This window comes from Physella acuta, unplaced genomic scaffold (genome assembly GCF_028476545.2).
Source record: "Physella acuta isolate Inbredline_101_S28 unplaced genomic scaffold, ASM2847654v3 ptg000589l, whole genome shotgun sequence".
Taxonomy (NCBI): domain Eukaryota; kingdom Metazoa; phylum Mollusca; class Gastropoda; family Physidae; genus Physella; species Physella acuta.
Genome location: NW_026732108.1, coordinates 331,065 through 358,349, shown reverse-complemented (window position 1 = coordinate 358,349; position 27,285 = coordinate 331,065). Strand labels below are relative to the sequence as shown.

At 41.2% G+C, this 27,285-nt stretch overlaps 1 protein-coding gene across 1 annotated transcript; it reads left to right on the top strand.

Annotated features, from left to right (window-relative positions):
• Window positions 1–1,099: 1,099 nt before the first annotated feature.
• LOC131947223 (cation-dependent mannose-6-phosphate receptor-like) lies at window positions 1,100–17,478 on the top strand. Its single transcript, XM_059308370.1, has 5 exons — window positions 1,100–1,129; window positions 4,014–4,195; window positions 5,962–6,071; window positions 14,713–14,861; window positions 16,693–17,478. Exons 2-5 carry the CDS (start codon window positions 4,186–4,188, stop codon window positions 16,748–16,750), a joined length of 327 nt encoding a protein of 108 aa, XP_059164353.1. The 5' UTR covers window positions 1,100–1,129; window positions 4,014–4,185; the 3' UTR covers window positions 16,751–17,478.
• Window positions 17,479–27,285: the final 9,807 nt, after the last annotated feature.

The following is a 27,285-nucleotide window of genomic DNA, read 5'->3' as shown; positions in this document are numbered from 1 at the left end:
AAGAAACAAGATTTAGAACTTTAAAAAGTAAATGAATAGATATTCGAAATTGATGTTGGGGTGGGTGGTGGGGTCGTTGGAACAGTTAAAGGGAAAGTGGTGTTTTCATGTCTGAGGGTAAGTGGATAGAGGGGGAGAGGGGGGAGTGGGTAGCTGTGTCTGACGAGGCGTGGAGAGGGTGACTGCGTGTTTTAAGGCAAGCCAAGCGTCAAATTTTGTGCTGTGTTATCTGACTGCTGATGTGTTACCATTTGTAGTGTGTGTGGGTGGGGGGGGGGAGGGTTTGACGAACAGATTGCTGTGTGAGCGAATTAGTGGGAGGGTGAAAGGTTGGTATGTTCAAGTCGGTGTTTATGTTTAGATGAATGTTAAGTACCGACAGGTTAGGGGTGGGTAGGCGTGCAGCTATCACGTGTGGGGATGCAGTGGAGTTTTATAGATAAAAAAAATTGGTGTTCACATAAAAGAGTTAGTAAAGTTAACGAAACAACTGTAAGTGTTAATTTGGTGATAATACAATGAATACAAAAGGAGTACGGGTCATTGGGGTCATTTGTACGTTGTGGACCAAAGTACCTTACATATATGATAATAGTAATATAGTAACAAATGATAGCTTTACAATGTTTGTAAGCTTTATAAATTAAACAATACACAAAAAGCAACAATAGGAAAATGAAATGCCAAATGATAAATGATGCGACACAGAGTGATGATGAATGTTGCCCAAGTTATCCCTCATGAGAATGCTATGAATTTAGCCCCAGCAATAACAAAATAACGCGAGGAAAGTTTATACCAAGTTTTAAGTACTTTACTTATGGTTTCGGCAAATTGTTTACAAAAACATTTAAAATGTAATTAAATACTAACAAAATAACTTTTTAAAAATATGTTGCTATTCCTATACCCTACAATGTATATACTCTATTATAGCATACAAATAGTTACTACTGCTGTAAAATTTTGACATGTGTATGTCGAATAGTTTTTTTTTGGTTAATATGTTTGTTTCCCTCCCTTAGTCTGGGTGAAACTGCCCCCTTAAGTTACATATCGTTTTATTTTCATAGTATCGAATACGTTGAATACTGTTTCCGTTGACAGTTGTTGATACCATCACCAGGAAGTAAAAAAGCTTAGTTTTTGTGTTTGAGTGTTAGATTAGAGTGATAGATCTAGACCTAGTTCTTGATCAAGATCGAGAATTTGTGTTCATTTTTTTCTTGTTCATAGTTTAATCTACTGACAGAAACTTATACGCGATGAAACAAAACGTACTTAAATCAAGCCATAAGAGCTTTTGTTATGGTTTATTCTCATCGTTCAACTTAATTTCGTTTGTTTTTGTAATCGGTTGCTACCATTACCAACAACAAACTTATGCAGCAAATGCTATCACTAACAGTACCATTGACAACACTACTACTACAAGAGGACTTGAGTATAGTAGACCTAGTACTATATCTACTACCAATGCTACTACTAGCGCTACTACTAGTACTAGATCTAGTGACAAGAGTCAGTCATGCACATTTTCAAAATATTTGGATCCGAAAATGCTAATGGAAAAAGAAATAAAGATAGCTCCATTTGTTGGGAAAGTGTATGTAAATGTATTTTAATGTAATGTAGAGATCTATGTTCTATAACTTATACTATTAACTAGACTCTAGCCTAGATCTATATACTATATACTAATAGATCTAGTACTAACTACTAGACTGACAAGTTAAATACTAGTTATTAGTTGCATGCCTCAGTCTCACTTAAATAATAACTTAGCCTATTATTTCCTGGTATGATAGGCCTCTAGGTTGTTATGTAAATATGTTTTACTATGAGTAACTTTTTGGATATAGATCTAGATCTATAGGCCAATTTAAAATAATAATATTACTAAACTAAACCTAATTGAATAATAAATCACCATTAAGGACTAGGCCTAAATAAATATAATTTTTATTTCCTAAAAATAATTTTATCAAAAATGCTACCTAAGAATTTTTTTTAATTAAAAACAATAGCAAACTTAAGAAAATATAAGGGCCAATTTAGAATAATATCCCTTTTAATTTCTATTGATATGGAAGTGTATCAATTGAAGAAGAGAGGTCATAATGACTGGTGCTGTATTGGTGGGAGCAAATTTGTCGCAAGACAAAATGACTGGATCCTTTGTCTTGAGACATTGTGATGGGAGCTGATATGATAGGGTTGTTAAAACGTGGCAATTGACAATAAAATAATTAGAAAGTACTCTAAAGAATATTGTGATTAAGGGGGAGACTCATAAATAGCGCATTTTCTATAATTCAACATTTTAAAGGAAAATAACACATGCATATCATTTGCATATATGTTTAATACACTTTAGTATTTTTTTTACAATTTTTAAAATCGTTAGCCGATTAAATTTGGAGGAAAATTTTCCATTTTTACATGCAAATTAAAAAAAAACTTTATGTCAAAAACTACTTGTAAAATCAACTCCAAATTTTGGATTTACATAGTTAACAGGCTAATTAAGAAACTTATAGAATGAAAATTAGATATTTCTAAAAACTTTTTTAGTTATGAATATTTTTTTTAAGACCTATCAAATTTAATTATTAAGTGTGACAAAAAAATTAGGTTTAAACAAAACTACTTGTAAAAATTGTGGTATGTGTGAATATGGGCTAGTTGTATGTAGGCTAGTTGTATGTGTGAATGTGGGCTAATGGTATGTGTAAATTGGGCCTAGTAGTATGCAGGCTAGTTGTATGTGGGCTAGTACTATGCAGGCTAGTTGTATCTGTGAATGTGGACTACTGGTAAGCAGGCTAGTTGTATGTCAGCTAGTAGTATGTGTGAATGTGGGCTAGTGGTATGCAGGCTAGTTGTATGTCGGCTAGTGTTATGTGTGAATGTGGGCTAGGGTTATGTGTGAATGTGGGCTAGTGTTATGTGTGAATGTATGCTAGTGTTATGTGTGAATGTGGGCTAGGGTTATGTGTGAATGTGGGCTAGTGTTATGTGTGAATGTGGGCTAGTTGTATGTGTGAATGTGGGCTAGTGGTATGTGGGCTAGTGGTATGTGTGAATGTGGGCTAGTGTTATGTGTGAATGTGGGCTAGTTGTATGTGTGAATGTGGGCTAGTGGTATGTGTGAATGTGGGCTAGTGTTATGTGTGAATGTGGGCTAGTGTTATGTGTGAATGTGGGCTAGTGGTATGCAGGCTAGTTGTATGTGTGAATGTGGGCTAGTGGTATGTGTGAATGTGGGCTAGTGGTATGTGTGAATGTGGGCTAGTGTTATGTATGAATGTGGGCTAGTGTTATGTGTGAATGTGGGCTAGTGTTATGTGTGAATGTGGGCTAGTGGTATGCAGGCTAGTTGTATGTGTGAATGTGGGCTAGTGTTATGTGTGAATGTGGGCTAGTGGTATGTGTGAATGTGGGCTAGTGTTATGTGTGAATGTGGGCTAGTGTTATGTGTGAATGTGGGCTAGTGTTATGTGTGAATGTGGGCTAGTGTTATGTGTGAATGTGGGCTAGGGTTATGTGTGAACATGGGCTAGTGTTATGTGTGAACATGGGCTAGTGGTATGTGTGAACATGGGCTAGTGGAATGTGTGAATATGGGCTAGTTGTATGTGTGAACATGGGCTAGTGGTATGTGTGAATGTGGGCTAGTGGTATGTGTGAACATGGGCTAGTGGTATGTGTGAACATGGGCTAGTGTTATGTGTGAACATGGGCTAGTGTTATGTGTGAATGTGGGCTAGTGGTATGTGGGCTAGTGGTATGTGGGCTAGTGGTATGTGTGAACATGGGCTAGTGTTATGTGTGAACAGGGGCTAGTGTTAGGTGTGATTGAGAGGGAGATGATGGACAACTGTGTAGAACAGATCTACAAGTTTCTATTTTTTTCAGACCATTATGCACTCATGTTTTATTGAAATAATTACTTTGTTCTTTTTTTTTTTAAATTTACTTCAGCTTTCTGAATAAAAAAATTGTTTGTGCAGGTACACATCTCAAGATAACGAGCGAGAGTATCAGTTCATCGTTGGCATCTGCCAGCCTGTCATTGAAGGCACGACAGTGGCAGTGGTGCAGCAGAAACTGGATGCCAGTGGAAAAGTCAATGGAGATATCAACACCTGGTCAAATCTGGGGAACCTTAAGGACACAGATATCATGCTAGGCAGTAAGATGAACATTTTCTCCTGATAAATTAGGCTCGGCTAGGCAGTAAGATGAACATTTTCTCCTCTGATAAATTAGGCTCAGCTAGGCAGTAAGATGAACATTTTCTCCTGATAAATTAGGCTCAGCTAGGCAGTAAGATGAACATTTTCTACTCTGATAAATTAGGCTCAGCTAGGCAGTAAATAAATCAAGATTTTTTCAAATCTCGACGTTTTACACCTCCCTGAGTCGGAAAAACAGTTTTGCAATCTTGTCCATATGTGTGTGTGTAAACACGATAACTTGAGTACCGTTACAGCTAGGTTGATGAAATTTCGTATATAAGTATTATATCAAATTCGTAGATCCGTATCAACTTTTGAGCGATTTCCAATAACCGTAAGTGGAACTTTTTCTACTTTCAATTTTTCAAAAGGCTATAACTTGAGTACTATTTCAGATAGATAAATGAAATTTTACATGTAAGTATAAGATCTAATTTTCTACCTTCTGTCAAATTTTGAGTAATTTTCGTTGACAGGAAGCAGTAATTTTTGCTATTTCTCATTTCTCAAAAAATGCTTGTAAATTTATAAAGTAGTAATAATATTCGGCACTATTATGCACATTTTTTTTTGCGTTCACTTGGCATGCAATTCTTTTTTCTACGAGGTTCTATTCTTTTTTTTTTAAAGGTTTAAGTAATTAAAAATGGATTAAAAATCATGTCTATATCCCTAGTCTCCATCCCCTGTTGTTTTCTATAAGAATATTCAAGATCACTCCCGGTTTATTTTTCATCTAATTTAAACACCCTTTCATCACAAAATTTAAAGCTACTATCTCCTAACGCTGACATCACCGTCCCCTTTTTTAAAATTGCAGTTTTTTTTGTCTTAGGGGTCGTCCATAAAGGACGTCACACTCGTAGGGGGGGGGGGGTCCGTAATTTTGTGACGGTGTGTGATGAGGGGGAGGGGGGGGGGGGTTCAGATGGTGCGACGTCACACTTTTGCATTATAAAAACCAATGTTAGAAAACGAATTTTAGACGTTATTTCGCGTTTTAGAAAACTGTTTTGATAAATTGTAATAGGAATTGATTAAAATACTCTATTTTGACAGAGTTCAGACAAGATTTTAGAAAAATATCGATGTTTAAAAAAAAATTCAACTGCAGTTTTGAGGGGGGTTGTAGGCTGAGGTGTAACGTCCTATTGGCGGGGGGGGGGGGGGTGTCTGACTTTTTGTGATGGTGTGTGATGGAGGGCAGCGTAAAAAAAAGCGTGACGTCATTTTTGGATGACCCCTTAAGAAGTATTGTTTTTATTTTCTTGTACATACGGAGAGTATAGAGGAAACGTAATTGTGCAAAAAATCTTGTCTATATGTCTGTGTGTGTGTTTTCATAAAAATTTTGAGTAATTTCTGGTGACGGGAAGAGTACTTTTGCTATTTTTGATTTCTCAAAAAATGCATATGATTTTATAATATACTAATGTTCTGCACTATTAGACACACATTGTTTGCTTTTCACTTAATGCACACTTCTTTTTTCTATGAGATTTTATTCTAATTTTAAAAAGTTTCAAGTATTTAAAAATTAATAAAAATTAATTAAAAAGTTTAATCATGGCAATTAAGAACATAAAGGGGATGAGGAAGAATATCTTTTTAAATAGATTAATTGCTGTACATCTGGATTTTATATTTCAGACTGACCATTTCTTGAGATTTGTTTTCCTTTATATTTCAGACTGACCATTTCTTGAGATTTATATTTCAGCTGACTGGCTGTTTCTTGAGTATAGAGGTGGAGATCGATATACGTCTCATTGTGGGACAGAAAATAAGCGCACAGCCATTATGATAAGTTGTGATGAAAATGTTGATGATGTAAGTCAATATAATAGTATTTCAGCACATACATTCTGTGTTCATACAAGTAACACATACCTAGTGTTCATACAAGTAATACACAAGTTCTGTGTTCATACAATAACACATAAGTTGTGTGTTAAGACAAGTAACACAAAAGTTGTGTGTTCAGACAAGTAACCCATAAGTTGTGTTTTCAGACAAGTAACACATAAGTTCTGTGTTCAGATAAGCAACTCAACACTTGTAATATGAGACTGTGTAAACCTAATGCCTACACCTTCTTTGTATAAAACTATTGCCTCCACCACAGTGTAGCAACACTTGCCTCCACCCACACTGTATCAACACTTGCCCCCACCCACACTGTATCAACACTTGCCTCCACCCACACTGTATCAACTGTATCAACACTTGCCCCCACCCACACTGTATCAACACTTGCCTCCACCCACACTGTATCAACACTTGCCTCCACCCACACTGTATCAACACTTGCCTCCACCCACACTGTATCAACACTTGCCTCCACCCACACTGTATCAACTGTATCAACACTTGCCCCCACCCACACTGTATCAACACTTGCCTCCACCCACACTTGCCTCCACCCACACTTGCCTCCACCCACACTTGCCTCCACCCACACTGTATCAACACTTGCCTCCACCCACACTGTATCAACACTTGCCTCCACCCACACTGTATCAACACTTGCCTCCACCCACACTGTATCAACTGTATCAACACTTGCCCCCACCCACACTGTATCAACACTTGCCTCCACCCACACTTGCCTCCACCCACACTGTATCAACACTTGCCTCCACCCACACTGTATCAACACTTGCCTCCACCCACACTGTATCAACTGTATCAACACTTGCCCCCACCCACACTGTATCAACACTTGCCTCCACCCACACTGTATCAACACTTGCCTCCACCCACACTGTATCAACACTTGCCTCCACCCACACTTGCCTCCACCCACACTGTATCAACACTTGCCTCCACCCACACTTGCCTCCACCCACACTGTATCAACACTTGCCTCCACCCACACTGTATCAACACTTGCCTCCACCCACACTGTATCAACACTTGCCTCCACCCACACTGTATCAACATTTGCCTCCACCCACACTGTATCAACACTTGCCTCCACCCACACTGTATCAACACTTGCCTCCACCCACACTTGTCTCCACCCACACTTGCCTCCACCCACACTTGCCTCCACCCACACTTGCCTCCACCCACACTGTATCAACACTTGCCTCCACCCACACTGTATCAACACTTGCCCCCACCCACACTGTATCAACACTTGCCTTCACCCACACTGTATCAACACTTGCCTCCACCCACACTGTATCAACACTTGCCCCCACCCACACTGTATCAACACTTGCCCCCACCCACACTGTATCAACACTTGCCCCCACCCACACTGTATCAACACTTGCCTCCACCCACACTGTATCAACACTTGCCTCCACCCACACTGTATCAACACTTGCCTCCACCCACACTGTATCAACACTTGCCTCCACCCACACTTGCCTCCACCCACACTGTATCAACACTTGCCTCCACCCACACTGTATCAACACTTGCCTCCACCCACACTGTATCAACTGTATCAACACTTGCCCCCACCCACACTTGCCTCCACCCACACTGTATCAACACTTGCCTCCACCCACACTGTATCAACACTTGCCTCCACCCACACTGTATCAACACTTGCCTCCACCCACACTGTATCAACACTTACCTCCACCCACACTGTATCAACACTTGCCTCCACCCACACTGTATCAACACTTGCCTCCACCCACACTTGCCCCCACCCACACTTGCCTCCACCCACACTGTATCAACACTTGCCTCCACCCACACTGTATCAACACTTGCCCCCACCCACACTTGCCCCCACCCACACTGTATCAACACTTGCCTCCACCCACACTTGCCTCCACCCACACTTGCCTCCACCCACACTTGCCCCCACCCACACTTGCCTCCACCCACACTTGCCTCCACCCACACTGTATCAACACTTGCCTCCACCCACACTGTATCAACACTTGCCCCCACCCACACTGTATCAACACTTGCCTCCACCCACACTTGCCTCCACCCACACTGTATCAACACTTGCCTCCACCCACACTTGCCTCCACCCACACTGTATCAACACTTGCCTCCACCCACACTGTATCAACACTTGCCTCCACCCACACTGTATCAACACTTGCCTCCACCCACACTGTATCAACACTTGCCTCCACCCACACTGTATCAACACTTGCCTCCACCCACACTGTATCAACATTTGCCTCCACCCACACTGTATCAACACTTGCCCCCACCCACACTGTATCAACACTTGCCCCCACCCACACTGTATCAACTGTATCAACACTTGCCCCCACCCACACTGTATCAACACTTGCCCCCACCCACACTGTATCAACACTTGCCTCCACCCACACTGTATCAACACTTGCCCCCACCAACACTGTATCAACACTTGCCTCCACCCACACTTGCCTCCACCCACACTTGCCTCGACCCACACTGTATCAACACTTGCCTCCACCCACACTGTATCAACACTTGCCCCCACCAACACTGTATCAACACTTGCCTCCACCCACACTTGCCTCCACCCACACTTGCCTCGACCCACACTGTATCAACACTTGCCTCCACCCACACTTGCCTCCACCCACACTGTATCAACACTTGCCTCCACCCACACTGTATCAACACTTGCCTCCACCCACACTTGCCTCCACACACACTGTATCAACACTTGCCTCCACCCACACTGTATCAACACTTGCCTCCACCCACACTGTATCAACACTTGCCTCCACCCACACTTGCCTCCACCCACACTTGCCTCCACCCACACTGTATCAACACTTGCCTCCACCCACAATGTATCAACACTTGCCTCCACCCACACTGTATCAACACTTGCCTCCACCCACACTTGCCTCCACCCACACTTGCCTCCACCCACACTGTATCAACACTTGCCTCCACCCACACTGTATCAACACTTGCCTCCACCCACACTTGCCTCCACCCACACTTGCCTCCACCCACACTGTATCAACACTTGCCTCCACCCACACTGTATCAACACTTGCCTCCACCCACACTTGCCTCCACCCACACTGTATCAACACTTGCCTCCACCCACACTGTATCAACACTTGCCTCCACCCACACTGTATCAACACTTGCCTCCACCCACACTTGCCTCCACCCACACTGTATCAACACTTGCCTCCACCCAAACTGTATCAACACTTGCCTCCACCCACACTGTATCAACACTTGCCTCCACCCACACTGTATCAACACTTGCCTCCACCCACACTGTATAAACACTTGCCCCCACCCACACTTGCCTCCACCCACACTTGCCTCCACCCACACTGTATCAACACTTGCCTCCACCCACACTGTATCAACACTTGCCTCCACCCACACTGTATCAACACTTGCCTCCACCCACACTGTATCAACACTTGCCCCCCACCCACACTGTATCAACACTTGCCTCCACCCACACTGTATCAACACTTGCCTCCACCCACACTTGCCTCCACCCACACTGTATCAACACTTGCCTCCACCCAAACTGTATCAACACTTGCCTCCACCCACACTGTATCAACACTTGCCTCCACCCACACTGTATCAACACTTGCCCCCACCCACACTTGCCTCCACCCACACTTGCCTCCACCCATACTGTATCAACACTTGCCTCCACCCACACTGTATCAACACTTGCCCCCACCCACACTGTATCAACACTTGCCTCCACCCACACTGTATCAACACTTGCCTCCACCCACACTTGCCTCCACCCACACTTGCCTCCACCCACACTGTATCAACACTTGCCTCCACCCACACTGTATCAACACTTGCCTCCACCCACACTGTATCAACACTTGCCTCCACCCACACTGTATCAACACTTGCCTCCACCCACACTTGCCTCCACCCACACTGTATCAACACTTGCCTCCACCCACACTTGCCTCCACCCACACTTGCCTCCACCCACACTGTATCAACACTTGCCTCCACCCACACTTGCCCCCACCCACACTTGCCTCCACCCACACTGTATCAACACTTGCCTCCACCCACACTTGCCCCCACCCACACTTGCCTCCACCCACACTGTATCAACACTTGCCTCCACCCACACTTGCCCCCACCCACACTTGCCTCCACCCACACTTGCCTCCACCCACACTGTATCAACACTTGCCTCCACCCACACTTGACTCCACCCACACTTGCCTCCACCCACACTGTATCAACACTTGCCTCCACCCACACTTGCCTCCACCCACACTGTATCAACACTTGCCTCCACCCACACTGTATCAACACTTGCCTCCACCCACACTGTATCAACACTTGCCTCCACCCACACTGTATCAACACTTGCCTCCACCCACACTGTATCAACAGTTGTCTCCACCCACAATGTATCAACACTTGCCTCCACCCACACTTGCCTCCACCCACACTTGCCTCCACCAACACTGTATCAACACTTGCCCCCACCCACACTGTATCAACACTTGCCCCCACCCACACTGTATCAACACTTGCCTCCACCCACACTGTATCAACACTTGCCTCCACCCACACTGTATCAACACTTGCCCCCACCCACACTGTATCAACACTTGCCTCCACCCACACTGTATCAACACTTGCCTCCACCCACACTGTATCAACACTTGCCTCCACCCACACTTGCCTCCACCCACACTTGCCTCCACCCACACTGTATCAACACTTGCCCCCACCCACACTGTATCAACACTTGCCCCCACCCAAACTGTATCAACACTTGCCTCCACCCACACTGTATCAACACTTGCCTCCACCCACACTGTATCAACACTTGCCTCCACCCACACTGTATCAACACTTGCCTCCACCCACACTGTATCAACACTTGCCTTCACCCACACTTGCCTCCACCCACACTTGCCTCCACCCACACTGTATCAACACTTGCCTCCACCCACACTGTATCAACACTTGCCTCCACCCACACTTGCCTCCACCCACACTTGCCTCGACCCACACTGTATCAATGATTGCCTCCACCCACACTGTATCAACACTTGCCTCCACCCACACTGTATCAACACTTGCCTCCACCCACACTGTATCAACACTTGCCTCCACCCACACTGTATCAACACTTGCCTCCACCCACACTGTATCAACACTTGCCTCCACCCACACTGTATCAACACTTGCCTCCACCCACACTTGCCTCCACCCACACTTGCCTCGACCCACACTGTATCAACACTTGCCTCCACCCACACTTGCCTCCACCCACACTTGCCTCGACCCACACTGTATCAATGATTGCCTCCACCCACACTGTATCAACACTTGCCTCCACCCACACTGTATCAACACTTGCCTCCACCCACACTGTATCAACACTTGCCTCCACCCACACTGTATCAACACTTGCCTCCACCCACACTTGCCTCCACCCACACTTGCCTCCACCCACACTGTATCAACACTTGCCTCCACCCACACTGTATCAACACTTGCCTCCACCCACACTGTATCAACACTTGCCTCCACCCACACTGTATCAACACTTGCCTCCACCCACACTGTATCAACACTTGCCTCCACCCACACTGTATCAACACTTGCCTCCACCCACACTGTATCAACACTTGCCTCCACCCACACTGTATCAACACTTGCCTCCACCCACACTGTATCAACACTTGCCTCCACCCACACTGTATCAACACTTGCCTCCACCCACACTGTATCAACACTTGCCTCCACCCACACTGTATCAACACTTGCCTCCACCCACACTGTATCAACACTTGCCTCCACCCACACTGTATCAACACTTGCCTCCACCCACACTGTATCAACACTTGCCTCCACCCACACTGTATCAACACTTGCCCCCACCCACACTGTATCAACACTTGCCTCCACCCACACTGTATCAACACTTGCCTCCACCCACACTTGCCTCCACCCACACTTGCCTCCACCCACACTGTATCAACACTTGCCTCCACCCACACTGTATCAACACTTGCCTCCACCCACACTGTATCAACACTTGCCTCCACCCACACTGTATCAACACTTGCCTCCACCCACACTGTATCAACACTTGCCTCCACCCACACTGTATCAACACTTGCCTCCACCCACACTGTATCAACACTTGCCTCCACCCACACTTGCCTCCACCCACACTGTATCAACACTTGCCTCCACCCACACTGTATCAACACTTGCCTCCACCCACACTGTATCAACACTTGCCTCCACCCACACTGTATCAACACTTGCCTCCACCCACACTGTATCAACACTTGCCTCCACCCACACTTTCCTCCACCCACACTTGCCTCCACCCACACTGTATCAACACTTGCCTCCACCCACACTGTATCAACACTTGCCTCCACCCACACTGTATCAACACTTGCCTCCACCCACACTTGCCTCCACCCACACTTGCCTCCACCCACACTGTATCAACACTTGCCCCCACCCACACTGTATCAACACTTGCCCCCACCCAAACTGTATCAACACTTGCCTCCACCCACACTGTATCAACACTTGCCTCCACCCACACTTGCCTCCACCCACACTGTATCAACACTTGCCCCCACCCACACTGTATCAACACTTGCCCCCACCCAAACTGTATCAACACTTGCCTCCACCCACACTGTATCAACACTTGCCTCCACCCACACTGTATCAACACTTGCCTCCACCCACACTGTATCAACACTTGCCTCCACCCACACTGTATCAACACTTGCCTCCACCCACACTTGCCTCCACCCACACTTGCCTCCACCCACACTGTATCAACACTTGCCTCCACCCACACTGTATCAACACTTGCCTCCACCCACACTGTATCTACACTTGCCTCCACCCACACTGTATCAACACTTGCCTCCACCCACACTTGCCTCCACCCACACTTGCCTCGACCCACACTGTATCAATGATTGCCTCCACCCACACTGTATCAACACTTGCCTCCACCCACACTGTATCAACACTTGCCTCCACCCACACTGTATCAACACTTGCCTCCACCCACACTGTATCAACACTTGCCTCCACCCACACTTGCCTCCACCCACACTGTATCAACACTTACCTCCACCCACACTGTATCAACACTTGCCTCCACCCACACTGTATCAACACTTGCCTCCACCCACACTGTATCAACACTTGCCTCCACCCACACTGTATCAACACTTGCCTCCACCCACACTGTATCAACACTTGCCTCCACCCACACTGTATCAACACTTGCCTCCACCCACACTGTATCAACACTTGCCTCCACCCACACTGTATCAACACTTGCCTCCACCCACACTTGCCTCCACCCACACTGTATCAACACTTACCTCCACCCACACTGTATCAACACTTGCCTCCACCCACACTGTATCAACACTTGCCTCCACCCACACTGTATCAACACTTGCCTCCACCCACACTGTATCAACACTTGCCTCCACCCACACTGTATCAACACTTGCCTCCACCCACACTGTATCAACACTTGCCTCCACCCACACTGTATCAACACTTGCCTCCACCCACACTGTATCAACACTTGCCTCCACCCACACTGTATCAACACTTGCCTCACCCACACTGTATCAACACTTGCCCCCACCCACACTGTATCAACACTTGCCCCCACCCACACTGTATCAACACTTGCCTCCACCCACACTGTATCAACACTTGCCTCCACCCACACTGTATCAACACTTGCCTCCACCCACACTTGCCTCGACCCACACTGTATCAACACTTGCCTCCACCCACACTTGCCTCCACCCACACTTGCCTCCACCCACACTGTATCAACACTTGCCTCCACCCACACTGTATCAACACTTGCCTCCACCCACACTTGCCTCCACCCACACTGTATCAACTGTATCAACACTTGCCCCCACCCACACTGTATCAACACTTGCCTCCACCCACACTGTATCAACACTTGCCTCCACCAACACTTGCCTCCACCCACACTTGCCTCGACCCACACTGTATCAACACTTGCCTCCACCCACACTGTATCAACACTTGCCTCCACCCACACTGTATCAACACTTGCCTCCACCCACACTGTATCAACACTTGCCTCCACCAACACTTGCCTCCACCCACACTTGCCTCGACCCACACTGTATCAACACTTGCCTCCACCAACACTGTATCAACACTTGCCTCCACCCACACTTGCCTCGACCCACACTGTATCAACACTTGCCTCCACCCACACTGTATCAACACTTGCCTCCACCCACACTGTATCAACACTTGCCTCCACCCACACTGTATCAACACTTGCCTCCACCCACACTTGCCTCCACCCACACTGTATCAACACTTGCCTCCACCCACACTGTATCAACACTTGCCCCCACCCACTCTTGCCCCCACCCACACTTGCCTCCACCCACACTTGCCTCCACCCACACTTTCCTCCACCCACACCTAACCCTCCTGTGAAGAGAATATAAACTGTAGTTTTCACCCTCAGAACACAGCTAAGATGACATTTATAGAAGAAAAGAAAGCCAAAACAGACAGCTGCTACTATCTGTTTGAGTTGAAACATCAGGCTATTTGTTCTAAGTACTCATCTACATCTAGCTCAGGCCTAAGTGTCGGCTCAATTATTGTTATTGCGTAAGTATGACTAAAGACATCGGATCGCAAAGGACTTTCTGTAGGGGGGGGGGGGGGGTAGCCAACTTGTAGACTTAACCCTAGCAATAAATACATAAATATTTAGAAGAATAGCTGATATTTGGCTTTACTAACATCACTGGAAGTTAAATTGACAAGATACAATGTGCACTGTGCTAAGTTGTTATCAGTCATGAGTCTATAAACCCTTCAAAACTTACAGTTCATTTTGAGACGAGTCATTCGTAAAACACCAAAAACGAAAAGGAGTTCTTTTGTCGGCATGAAGCAGGTTGCGATTGTGTGAGAATTACAAGAAGTATTTCACTAACGAAGCACAGCATTAGTGCCATCATGTGAAGTGGCATTAGAAATTGCCAAACAAAAAAATCTCACACAATAGGAGAAAATCTAATCAAACACTACATGTTGGAGATGGTGTAGTAAAGATGCAACCAATATACCTGTCTGATAAAACTATTCAGCGGCGTATAGCAGACATGTCCCTAGATGTTTAAGAACAAAATTTGAATGAAATCAAGGTTTTACCATTGTTTGCTTTTCAACTTGATGAGTGAACAGACGTGAGTTCGTTGTTGCTTGTTGTAAAATATTTTCGTTTAGATGATAGCAAATAAGAGCTGCTTTTTTTGTGAAGATGGATAAAATTAATAATTTTTTTGAAACTGGAAGGTTAAAAAATGAGAATACAGCTGGGGGTTGGGGGGGGGGGGGTGTACAGATGGTGCACCACATATGCTTGGGTCAAAACTTGGCTTTCAGAAAAAAGTAAAAGATTTAACTCCCCCTATGTTATTAACCATACTAGCCAGTTGTTACCTGAACTAAGAAATATTGTCTGGCATCTTTTTGGTGCCATCAATTTCTGATGTCTGCATGCATCTTTCGTGTCACACACTTGGCCATGATGTAATGGTATCTGGTCATGATGTAATGGTATGTGGCCATGGTGTAATGTTATCTGGCCATGTTGTAATGGTATCTGGCCATGGTGTAATGGTATCTGGCCATGATGTAATGGTATCTGGCCATGGTGTAATGTTATCTGGTCATGGTGTAATGTTATCTGGCCATGGTGTAATGGTATCTGGCCATGGTGTAATGTTATCTGGCCATGGTGTAATGGTATCTGGCCATGATGTAATGGTATCTGGCCATGATGTAATGGTATCTGGCCATGGTGTAATGTTATCTGGTCATGGTGTAATGTTATCTGGCCATGGTGTAATGGTATCTGGCCATGGTGTAATGTTATCTGACCATGTTGTAATGGTATCTGGCCATGATGTAATGGTATCTGGCCATGGTGTAATGTTATCTGGTCATGGTGTAATGTTATCTGGCCATGGTGTAATGGTATCTGGCCATGGTGTAATGTTATCTGGCCATGGTGTAATGGTATCTGGCCATGGTGTAATGGTATGTGGCCATGGTGTAATGGTATCTGGCCATGGTGTAAGGGTATCTGGCCATGGTGTAATGGTATCTGGCCATGGTGTAATGGTATCTGGCCATGGTGTAATGGTATGTGGCCATGGTGTAATGGTATCTGGACATGGTGTAATGGTATGTGGCCATGGTGTAATGGTATCTGGACATGGTGTAATATTATCTGGCCATAATGTAATGGTATCTGGACATGGTGTAATGGTATCTGGACATGGTGTAATGGTATGTGGCCATGATATAATGGTATCTGGCCATGGTGTAATATTATGTGGCCATGGTGTAATATTATCTGGCCATAATGTAATGGTATCTGGCCATGGTGTAATGTTATTAAAATCTATTGATATTTTCTCTCTCACAGGATGGCTGTGATTTTGTGTGCAGGACTAAAGAACGGAGACACACTATTGGTGGTCTAGGTGACGACCAGCTGGACGTCCCAGAGATGAGAGATGAAAATCTTCTGCCAATGTAGCCTGAGCACTGCTAGATGGGGGACTTGTTAGTACTGTAACAATAGCACTCTCAAGTAAGACATGTGTAATGTCACAATAGTACTCTCAAATAGGACTTTTGTGATGAATGTTGAATAAGACTTGTGCAATGAGTGATTGGGTCAGTGATATTTTTTAAAAACAATTTTTTATCTATACCCATTCCGATATTAGTATAAATCTATATATATATATATTCATAAATATTAATTAAGATTAAAAGCAACTATACTGTTCTACTCTAACCAAGTTGAACTCAGTGGTGAACACACACCATCTCTCTTGTTGAAAGTTGTCAAACAGGTGATGACAGAATGTCAAACAGCTGATGACAGAATGTCAAACAGCTGATGACAGAATGTCAAACAGCTGATGACAGAAGGTCAAACAGCTGATGACAGAATGTCAAACAGCTGATGACAGAATGTCAAACAGCTGATGACAGAAGGTCAAACAGCTGATGACAGAATGTCAAACAGCTGATGACAGAATGTCAAACAGCTGATGACAGAATGTCAAACAGCTGATAGCTGATTGTTTTGCTGCTGAATACATTCCATTTGTACAGTATTTTTATACATTTTTTGATTGTCTGTGTTGGGTTCATCAATGTCTAGGGGTATATATATATATACTAGCCGTCCCGGCCAGGCCCTGCTCTGGCTTCTGTGAAAAACCTTTCCGTTAAAGACCATTACCTGTGTGTTTAGTAATCATCATAAACCCGGCATTGCCCACCCAAACCACAACCAACCAAAACAACAAAACGCAAACATAACGCTAACACAATTAGAAATACAAACGAAAACAAAAACCTAACAACAAACCCAACCACAACCACAAACACCAATACAAACACAAAGAAAAAACAAACGAAAACAAAAACCTAACAACAAACCCAACCACAAACACCAATACCAAAAAAAAAACGAAAAAGCAAACGAAAACAAACCAAATCCAAACGCAAAACCAACCAAAAACACAAATACAAACCCAAACAAAAAAAAAACAAAAACGAAAAAAGAAAGAACAAAAACGAACCAAATCAAAACGCAACCACTAACGCAAACCCACCTAAACACAAAGAAAACACTAACGCGAACATAAACGCCCGGGGCAGAATCGCCTGTTTTAGCTTAATAAACGACTATAGTACCCCAACTTATTCATAGTTTTTGCACTCACTTAAACGAACGCGCCTGTTTCAATTTAATGAACAATTATAATACTCCAAGCTTATCCGTAAAATACCTAAAACGTTTGCACTTGATCAATCCCCGCTAATTATGTAATTATTTTTTTTCCCAACACCAAAACAAAGTAATTAAAAAGTAAATGCTTTTCAACTAATGCAATGGGTTTCATAAAGGGAAGTAATTGTGTTTTGCCTAATTTATCAAAGGGAAGTAAGCGCTATAGGACTAAATAAAAACATAATTAGAATTTTTGTAAAAGATGATATTTGTTTTAAAACTTGTGTTTACTGAACATGCCGACAATTATTACTATAATTTGAAAAATGAAAATGATTTCCCAACACTTTTAATAGTAATTTTTTAACTCATAAATTTAGACAAACGCGCACGATAATTGATCTAACACTTAAATCCGTAGAAATGCCAACGACAAACATATGCGTTACAGAATTGAGCTTTATATATTAGATATATATATATATATATATAGCAACAGACAAATACAATGTATACAACAGTAGATAACTCTATCACTCTATAATAATAATAATAATAAGAGATTTAATATATATACAGTAATAAAATACTAAAAGATCAAAGGGGTCTACAACATAAATACAATACTCAACACCACGTTCCATGTTCCACGTCCACAGCCACACTACAACTAACTGCTTCACACACTGGCACACGCTCTGACACCCGTCACCTGACACACCTCACGTGAACACTTCTCGCTCCATGTAAACACACTCAACCAAGGGATACAACTATACACCAAAGGGAGGGTACCTGTCGTGCCAGCACACAACACACACACAAGCAGGGGACATGTAAGGAACGTACCAGTCTGAACACAAATTTTCAAAAGATTTGTTTCTTCTGTTTATCAGCAGAGGTTCTCTATATTTTGTGCTTGCTTTGGATAGGGTCACTATTTTTTTACCCATCACTATCCTTTTTTTTAAGTAAGTTCTTTATGCATTATATTGTGTAATTGAACTATTATTTAATGTTTTGTACTAATTGAAACGAATATTTATAATAATCTCCCTTTTCCCATCTCAGCGGCTTAGTATCTTACAGTTGTCAGTTTAATGGAATAGTTTCATCTTTACAGTCAAGTACTGAGCCTATATTTTATTTATTGAAACTTCTATATTTTTATTGTTCACTATATTACATGTCCCACTTCTTTTTTAGCCTAGACTGCATCTCACCAACATGAATTACTTACACATTTTTGTGTATAAACGTCTATATTTACTAACCAGAGTCTTAACTACAATGTTGGAGGGGAAAATGGGATTCCCACGGCTCATTCTCCCATATATGTATATAAATAAATAAATATAATTTTCACAAAAAATATCTTTCTCTATATATGTGTTTGTGTGTTCATGGGTGCGTGCGTTTGTACGTATGAATAAGTGAACTTTTGAGATTGAAATAATTTTCACTTTGTGCAAACATATTAACCCACCTAAAAAAACATTTAAGGACCTAACAATTTGAAATTGAAGTGCAAAACCATTTTTTTTTTTTGTGAATTATTTAATTTGGGATCATTCCCGACCCCCGACGTGGATAAACTTATCAGTTATGTTTTGGCTTGGTGTCACCCCTCCCCTAAATGGTGTCATATTGTGTGGTACGCACCCCTGACCCTCTCCCCCTACGGCTCTGTATTTATGTTAAATGTCAATAGATCTTAAACAGATGATTCCAATTTTTTTCAAATACCGTTATGTTTACATTTATGCAGCTATTGTTATTGAAGAAAAAACATGTTCTTAGTAAACAATAATTTTATTCTTTCTCCTGGTCAGATTTTATGGACGACCAACTGGCCACTATCAATAGACACCTTCTGTTTTTTCCTTGCGTCTGAAGCAACACAAATACGTTTGCATATTTGTTTCCACAACATAAATGCGTGCCCTTGTCAAAATAACGTATAGTTATCAATGCAACAACATCAGACATTTACCCGCCCCGAATCATACCATGATTCAATTTTAGGCTGTATCCCAGATATAAAATCATGTAATACTTCATATTTTACCAGAATTTCAATAAGTAAGAAAATTTAATTTTTCAAAATACCATTTTTTATACTCAAAAAAAATAAAATAAATCCAAACGTTTATCCAATGTTATACACAGTTTTATCCAAACTTTTTCTAAAAATCCTTTTTTAGTTATTCGCAATATTATTATTGCATTTAAAAATATTTTTACAGTAATACACGTTGAAATGCAACAACAAATTTTTTTTTTGTTTTACAAATCTTCTTATATAAGAGGAAACTGTTTATATAAAGTAAGATATAACTCAAATTTATTTATTTTTAAAAACGAAATGTTTAAAATATTATGCTGTGTGTTTAAGATCCATTGCTTAATCAGTTATTTATAAAAATAATAAAAAACTCGTTAAAAATAAAAATTATCGAAACGGAAATAAAATATAGAAAAAAACATTCAGAACACGATAACACACCAGAGAAAAACAGAAAATTCCCAAAATAGCGTGAGCATGCAAAGTTTTGTAGAAACACAATAATTCTAGATCTGGGACCCATATTTCTACTTATTTATGTTAATCAGGTTCAAGTTTGTCCTTATATCGCGTAGCCCCAGACTAGAATACATTTTTCATAAAAGTAAATTTCCCCTTTCAGATCAAACGGTCCGTAGGCCAAATGAAGTAGAGTTCACGTGTTTCTTGATTTCTGCATTTGAAGAAATGGTTGGCACAATGCCCAGCCACCATTACTTTCCCTAAAGTCAGAGTTGAGTGGACTCAGTGATGCACAACATTTTTACTGAATTTTATCATTTTATCATAATTACGACATTCGTACTTTATTTAATTACAATAATTAACAAATTGCTTTGAGACTACAAAGACAATTATAATTTTATAACATGTAATTATGAATTACATCAGTATACAACTGAATTTTAATCGTTATCATAAATAAATAATATAAAATACATAAACCTATAGAGTATTATTTTAATAATACATTTGAGTGGGGTTCGACAACAAGAAAGTGTCGTAAAGGTAAATCAGGGAATGCATTAAAATATATTCTATTGCCATTACCAAATGAAAAGCATTGATAAAAAACAATCGTTAATTCTGCTGTCATCATCCTGTGGCTTCTATTGTTCTTGTATTGAAAAGGGTATTGTTGCTGCTGTCGTAGTTAGATTTTTTTTGGAATTGTTGTGGTTGTTGGATTGGTTGTAGTTGTTGTTGGAATGGTTGTGATTGTTGTTGGAATGGTTGTTTGTTGTTGGAATGGTTGTGGTTGTTGTTGGAATGGTTGTGGTTGTTGTTGGAATGGTTGTGGTTGTTGTTGGAATGGTTGTTTGTTGTTGTTGGAATGGTTGTGGTTGTTGTTGGAATGGTTGTGATTGTTGTTGGAATGGTTGTGATTGTTTTGGAATGGTTGTGGTTGTTGTTGGAATGGTTGTGGTTGTTGTTGGAATGGTTCTGGTTGTTGTTGGAATGGTTCTGGTTGTTGTTGGAATGGTTGTGGTTGTTGTTGGAATGGTTGTTTGTTGTTGGAATGGTTGTGGTTGTTGTTGGAATGGTTGTGGTTGTTGGAATGGTTGTGGTTGTTGTTGGAATGGTTGTGATTGTTGTTGGAATGGTTGTGGTTGTTGTTGGAATGGTTCTGGTTGTTGTTGGAATGGTTGTGGTTGTTGTTGGAATGGTTGTTTGTTGTTGGAATGATTGTGATTGTTGTTGGAACGGTTGTGGTTGTTGGAATGGTTGTGGTTGTTGTTGGAATGGTTGTGATTGTTGTTGGAATGGTTGTGATTGTTGTTGGAATGGTTGTGGTTGTTGTTGGAATGGTTGTGATTGTTTTCGGAATGGTTGTGGTTGTTGTTGGAATGGTTGTGGTTGTTGTGGAATGGTTGTGGTTGTTGTTGGAATGGTTGTGGTTGTTGGAATGGTTGTGGTTGTTGTTGGAATGGTTGTGATTGTTGTTGGAATGGTTGTGGTTGTTGTTGGAATGGTTGTGATTGTTGTTGGAATGGTTGTGGTTGTTGTTGGAATGGTTGTGGTTGTTGTTGGAATGGTTGTGGGTGTTGTTGGAATGGTTGTGGTTGTTGTTGGAATGGTTGTGATTGTTGTTGGAATGGTTTTGGTTGTTGTTGGAATGGTTGTGGTTGTTGTTGGAATGGTTGTGATTGTTGTTGGAATGGTTGTGGTTGTTGTTGGAATGGTTGTGATTGTTGTTGGAATGGTTGTGGTTGTTGTTGGAATGGTTCTGGTTGTTGTTGGAATGGTTGTGGTTGTTGTTGGAATGGTTGTTTGTTGTTGGAATGGTTCTGGTTGTTGTTGGAATGGTTGTGGTTGTTGGAATGGTTGTGGTTGTTGTTGGAATGGTTGTGATTGTTGTTGGAATGGTTGTGGTTGTTGTTGGAATGGTTGTGATTGTTGTTGGAATGGTTGTGGTTGTTGTTGGAATGGTTGTGATTGTTGTTTGAATGGTTGTGGTTGTTGTTGGAATGGTTGTTTGTTGTTGGAATGGTGGTGGTTGTTGTTGGAATGGTTGTGGGTGTTGTTGGAATGGTTGTGGTTGTTGTTGGAATGGTTGTGATTGTTGTTGGAATGGTTGTGGTTGTTGTTGGAATGGTTGTGATTGTTGTTAGAATGGTTGTGGTTGTTGTTGGAATGGTTGTGATTGTTGTTGGAATGGTTGTGGTTGTTGTTGGAATGGTTGTTTGTTGTTGGAATGGTTGTGGTTGCTGTTGGAATGGTTGTGGTTGTTGTTGGAATGGTTGTGATTGTTGTTGGAATGGTTGTGGTTGTTGTTGGAATGGTTGTGATTGTTGTTGGAATGATTGTGGTTGTTGTTGGAATGGTTGTGATTGTTGTTGGAATGGTTTTGGTTGTTGTTGGAATGGTTGTGGTTGTTGTTGGAATGGTTGTGTTTGTTGTTGGAATGGTTGTGTTTGTTGTTGGAATGGTTGTGGTTGTTGTTGGAATGGTTGTGTTTGTTGTTGGAATGGTTGTGTTTGTTGTTGGAATGGTTCTGGTTGTTGTTGGAATGGTTGTGGTTGTTGGAGTCGTTTTGGTTGTTGTTGGAATGGTTCTGGTTGTTGTGGATGTACTCTTATCGAATATAGATCTAGATCAATGGTTCCCAAACTTTTTCGAGTGGCGAACCTTTTTTAGTTTTATATTATAAAAAGTAATTGACCCGAGACCGCTATAGAACTAAGCAGTTGAAATTTAGTTAGGAAATAAATAAAACACTAAAATACTATTTTCTAGTAGACTTTCAATATGAATCATTCTAGATAACTGTTTAAATACGATGGGGGAAAGTGCATGCTATTAACCCAGCCTCAACAATCAAAGGGTGAGTTCTTGTTAACGCCAACCTCATGTCATTCTCAGCATTTTATTAATTCTTCGTTTTGTTTTTAATTGAAGAAGTGTTGAAAATCTATTCTCGCAAAGATGTGTAGACACAAAAGGAACTAAAACTCAAAAGGCAATCAATTTCACGTTTGGGTATGAATGGTGCATACTACATCAAAATTGTTTGAGGAGTTTTTCATTTGACACGATTCGTGACGCGGAATCATTCCGCTAATTTAAGAATTCCTCTTGTAATTCACCGAGAATGCACGCAACATTAAGGGAAGCAGAGAATGGGTTACGTGACAATGCAGATTTTTCTTCCAGCTCAGGTAAAATAACGCCACAGTTCGTTTTCAAGAGATTCAATATGCACAGAATCCTCTTTCAAATTTTTATTTATCACACATCAGCTTCATCTACCACACTGCCAAGTTTCTAAAACATGGCAATATTTTGAATATGTATTTCTCTTAGCCAAATTTGCAGTTTTGATAAAAATATCAAGAGATTATCATGAAAATAAATAACATTCGTTCATTTTCAGGTTAAGATGTTCAAATATATCTGCTAGGTATCTACTCTCTCCAACCACCCTTTGGCATTAAAGTATATTAAAATGTTTTGTTTCCTTTGCACTACCAAAAACAACTTTATATCATCTTTCAATTAAAAAACACGATTTACATTTCCTATTGACAGCCAGCGTACTGCAGTGTAGAACCTCGTGATCTTTATTCGTGTCTTTGCACAGTTCTTGAAAAAGACGTTTGTTTAGGGCTCCAGGTTTTAAATAATTTTCGACTTTTATTAGCAACGGAGTCGGAAGAGTCTTGCTGGCGAGGCATACCGGCGAATCATGCAGTAGATTCCCCTTCATCAGGGAGCTAAACGTTTTACTTTTTTTTTTGAAAGCCCGATTTTGACCCAAACATGACGCACCATCCGTACATTCAGTTTTTTAAAAAAAATAATCATTTTCTCCATGATATCTTCACAAAATAGCTACTCTTCTTTGCTATCATCTGAATGAGTATATATAACATAGTGTTCTTGAATATTTCTTCAAAAATATTCAATTAACAGTTATTGTTTCTGTGTACAATGATACGCTCACAGTTCTATATCTATTTTTCGAAAATGTCCAAGAATTATGCAAAATAATAGTAAAATTTATAATGTATTTTAAAAAAAAACAACAGCATACCACTCTAATGATTTTTAAAATACAAATCAACGATTAATTAATACGAATAGTACAATATTTTTATGAGAAAGGGAAACCATTAACAGTACAATTTTCATTAGTCCAATGTGTCATTTCAGTCATAGGGAACATAGACCACACAATGTATAGCAAATACGATAAACTATTGTCACTTTTCTAGCATGTATCCCAGAGAGAAAATTCTGTAATACTTTATATTAAAAACAATTTCAATAAGCAGATAAATAACACTTTTTGAAAACACCGCTTTTAATATTCTCACAAAATAAATAAAAATTAACAGTTTTATCCATTTTTTTTCTAAATACACCTTTTAGATAACCACAATATTGTTCATTTAAAAATATTTCCAGTAATGCACACTTAAATGCATTAGTACATGTTTTTTAGAAATCAGCTTATTTGAAAAAAAAGTATTTATCGATAGTACAAGTAACCATAAATTATTTTTTTTTAAATTTAAAATTATGTAACATGTCTAAGATTTATTGCGTAATCGTTTATTTATAGAAATAAACAAACTCTTTGAAAATAAAAATAATTAAAAGTCAATACAATTCCAAAAAAACAATGTACTGTATAGCTTGTAGCAAATTGTGTTTTGACTACAGGTCCCCCCTTAATTACTTTCAAAGTTTTAGTGCAACTAGCTTACGGCCTATGGTACGGGGTGTCCTAGCGGTAGAGAGCTGGACAGCTAACCCGTAAGTCTCGAGTTCGAATCCGGGTTCAAGTCAGAAGACCGTCCCTGAGTCCACCCAACTCTGATGGGTACTTAACTCATGTTAGGGAAAGTAAAGGCTGCCGGGCATAGTGCTGACCACACTATCTCTTCATTTGCCGAGGTCACAGAAACAAGTGAACTCTACTTCACTTGCCCCATAGACCGTCAAGTTTGAAAGGGAAACTTTACTTTTACTTTTTAGCTTACGGCCTTACTTAAGTCAAGTACCCATCCGATGTGGTCTACTCAGTGACGCCCTACATTAACAAGTCCGAATCGAGACCATAGGTTCTACGTACCCCTCAACAAGAAATAAAAATAATTAAAAAATAAATATCCCAAAGTAACCCACACATTAAGACAAAGTTAATGCTGAAATAAATCAATCCGCAATGCAATTAAGTTTCCTGATTTTAACAAAAAAAGTGTCCAAAAAACATATTTACTGAATTCTAGTAGGTATACATTTTTTACTTATTTAATTACTCAGTAACTGCCTTAATTCTACAACGATACTTATAATTTACATCCGTGTACAACTGTCTTGTAATTAACTATCTTAATAAATAAATTAAACAATAGAGTATTTGTTTAAAATACAATAAAGTGGAGTTAAACATGGAAGTTTCATAAAGGTCAATTACGGAGTTAATTAAAATTTTTCTATAGCAATATGAAAAGGAAGACACTGATTAAAAAAACAAAAAAAGTTAACTCCCTCGTCTTGTAGAAGCCTCTAGTCTTTTGTGGCGTCTAGAGGTTTTGTTTCTTCTATTGTTCTTGTAATTGGAGTGGGTATGGCTGTTGCTGTCGCTGTCGCTTTTAGTTTGGTGTTTTTTCTTGTGGGAGTGGTTCGTATATTGTTTTGTTGCTTTTGTTGTTGTAGTTGGTTTTGTACTGGTTGTAGTTGTTATTTGGTAGATTGTGGTTGTAGTTGGGTTTGTAGTTGTTGTAGTTGGAATTGTTGTGGCTGTTGTGGTTGTTGTTGGAATTGTTGTGGTTGTAGTTGGAGATGTTGTGGTTGTAGTTGAAATTGTTGTGGTTGTTGTTGGAGATGTTGTGGTTGTAGTTGGAATTGTTGTGGTTGTAGTTGAAATTGTTGTGGTTGTAGTTGGAATTGTTGTGGTGGTTGTTGGAATTGTTGTGGTTGTTGTTGTTGCTGGAATTGTTGTGGTTGTAGTTGGAATTGTTGTGGTTGTAGTTGGAATTGTTGTGGTTGTTGTTGGAATTGTTGTGGTTGTTGTTGGAATTGTTGCGGTGGTTGTTGGAATTGTTGTGGCTGTTGTTGGAATTGTTGTGGTGGTTGTTGAAATTGTTGTGGTTGTAGTTGGAATTGTTGTGGTTGTTGTTGTTGCTGGAATTGTTGTGGTTGTAGTTGGAATTGTTGTGGTTGTTGTTGGAGCTGTTGTGGTTGTTGTTGGAATTGTTGTGCTGGTTGTTGAAATTGTTGTGGTTGTGGCCGTGGAGGTAGTGTCAGTTGTATTTACACATTTCCCTGCGACACACCACTGAAAGAATAAAAAAAAAAGTTTAGTTCTTTTTTTACTTTTATCGAATGTAGATCTAGATTATTTTTAATCTAGAAAGACAGTAAAGGCATAATCAAGTTAGCGCCATTCTATTCTGTCTCTAGCTGTAGCCTCCGCCTGTTGTATTGTTCGGTCTCTTTCTGTCAACTCTTTCTGTCAACTCTTTCTGTCAACTCTTTCTGTCAACTCTTTCTGTCAACTCTTTTTGTCAACTCTTTCTGTCAACTCTTTCTGTCAACTCTTTTTGTCAACTCTTTCTGTCAACTCTTTCTGTCAACTCTTTCTGTCAACTCTTTCTGTCAACTCTTTCTGTCAACTCTTTCTGTCAACTCTTTCTGTCAACTCTTTCTGTCAACTCTTTCTCTACTGGACTCCATGTTTCGCGTGGTCACTT

Bases quoted from the DNA above. Each gene is read 5' to 3' on its own strand.
- LOC131947223 (XM_059308370.1), top strand. The intron at 6,072-14,712 runs GTAAGTCAATAT...TTTCACCCTCAG, and splicing joins GTGATGAAAATGTTGATGAT to AACACAGCTAAGATGACATT. The intron at 14,862-16,692 runs GTAAGTATGACT...TCTCTCTCACAG, and splicing joins GGCTCAATTATTGTTATTGC to GATGGCTGTGATTTTGTGTG.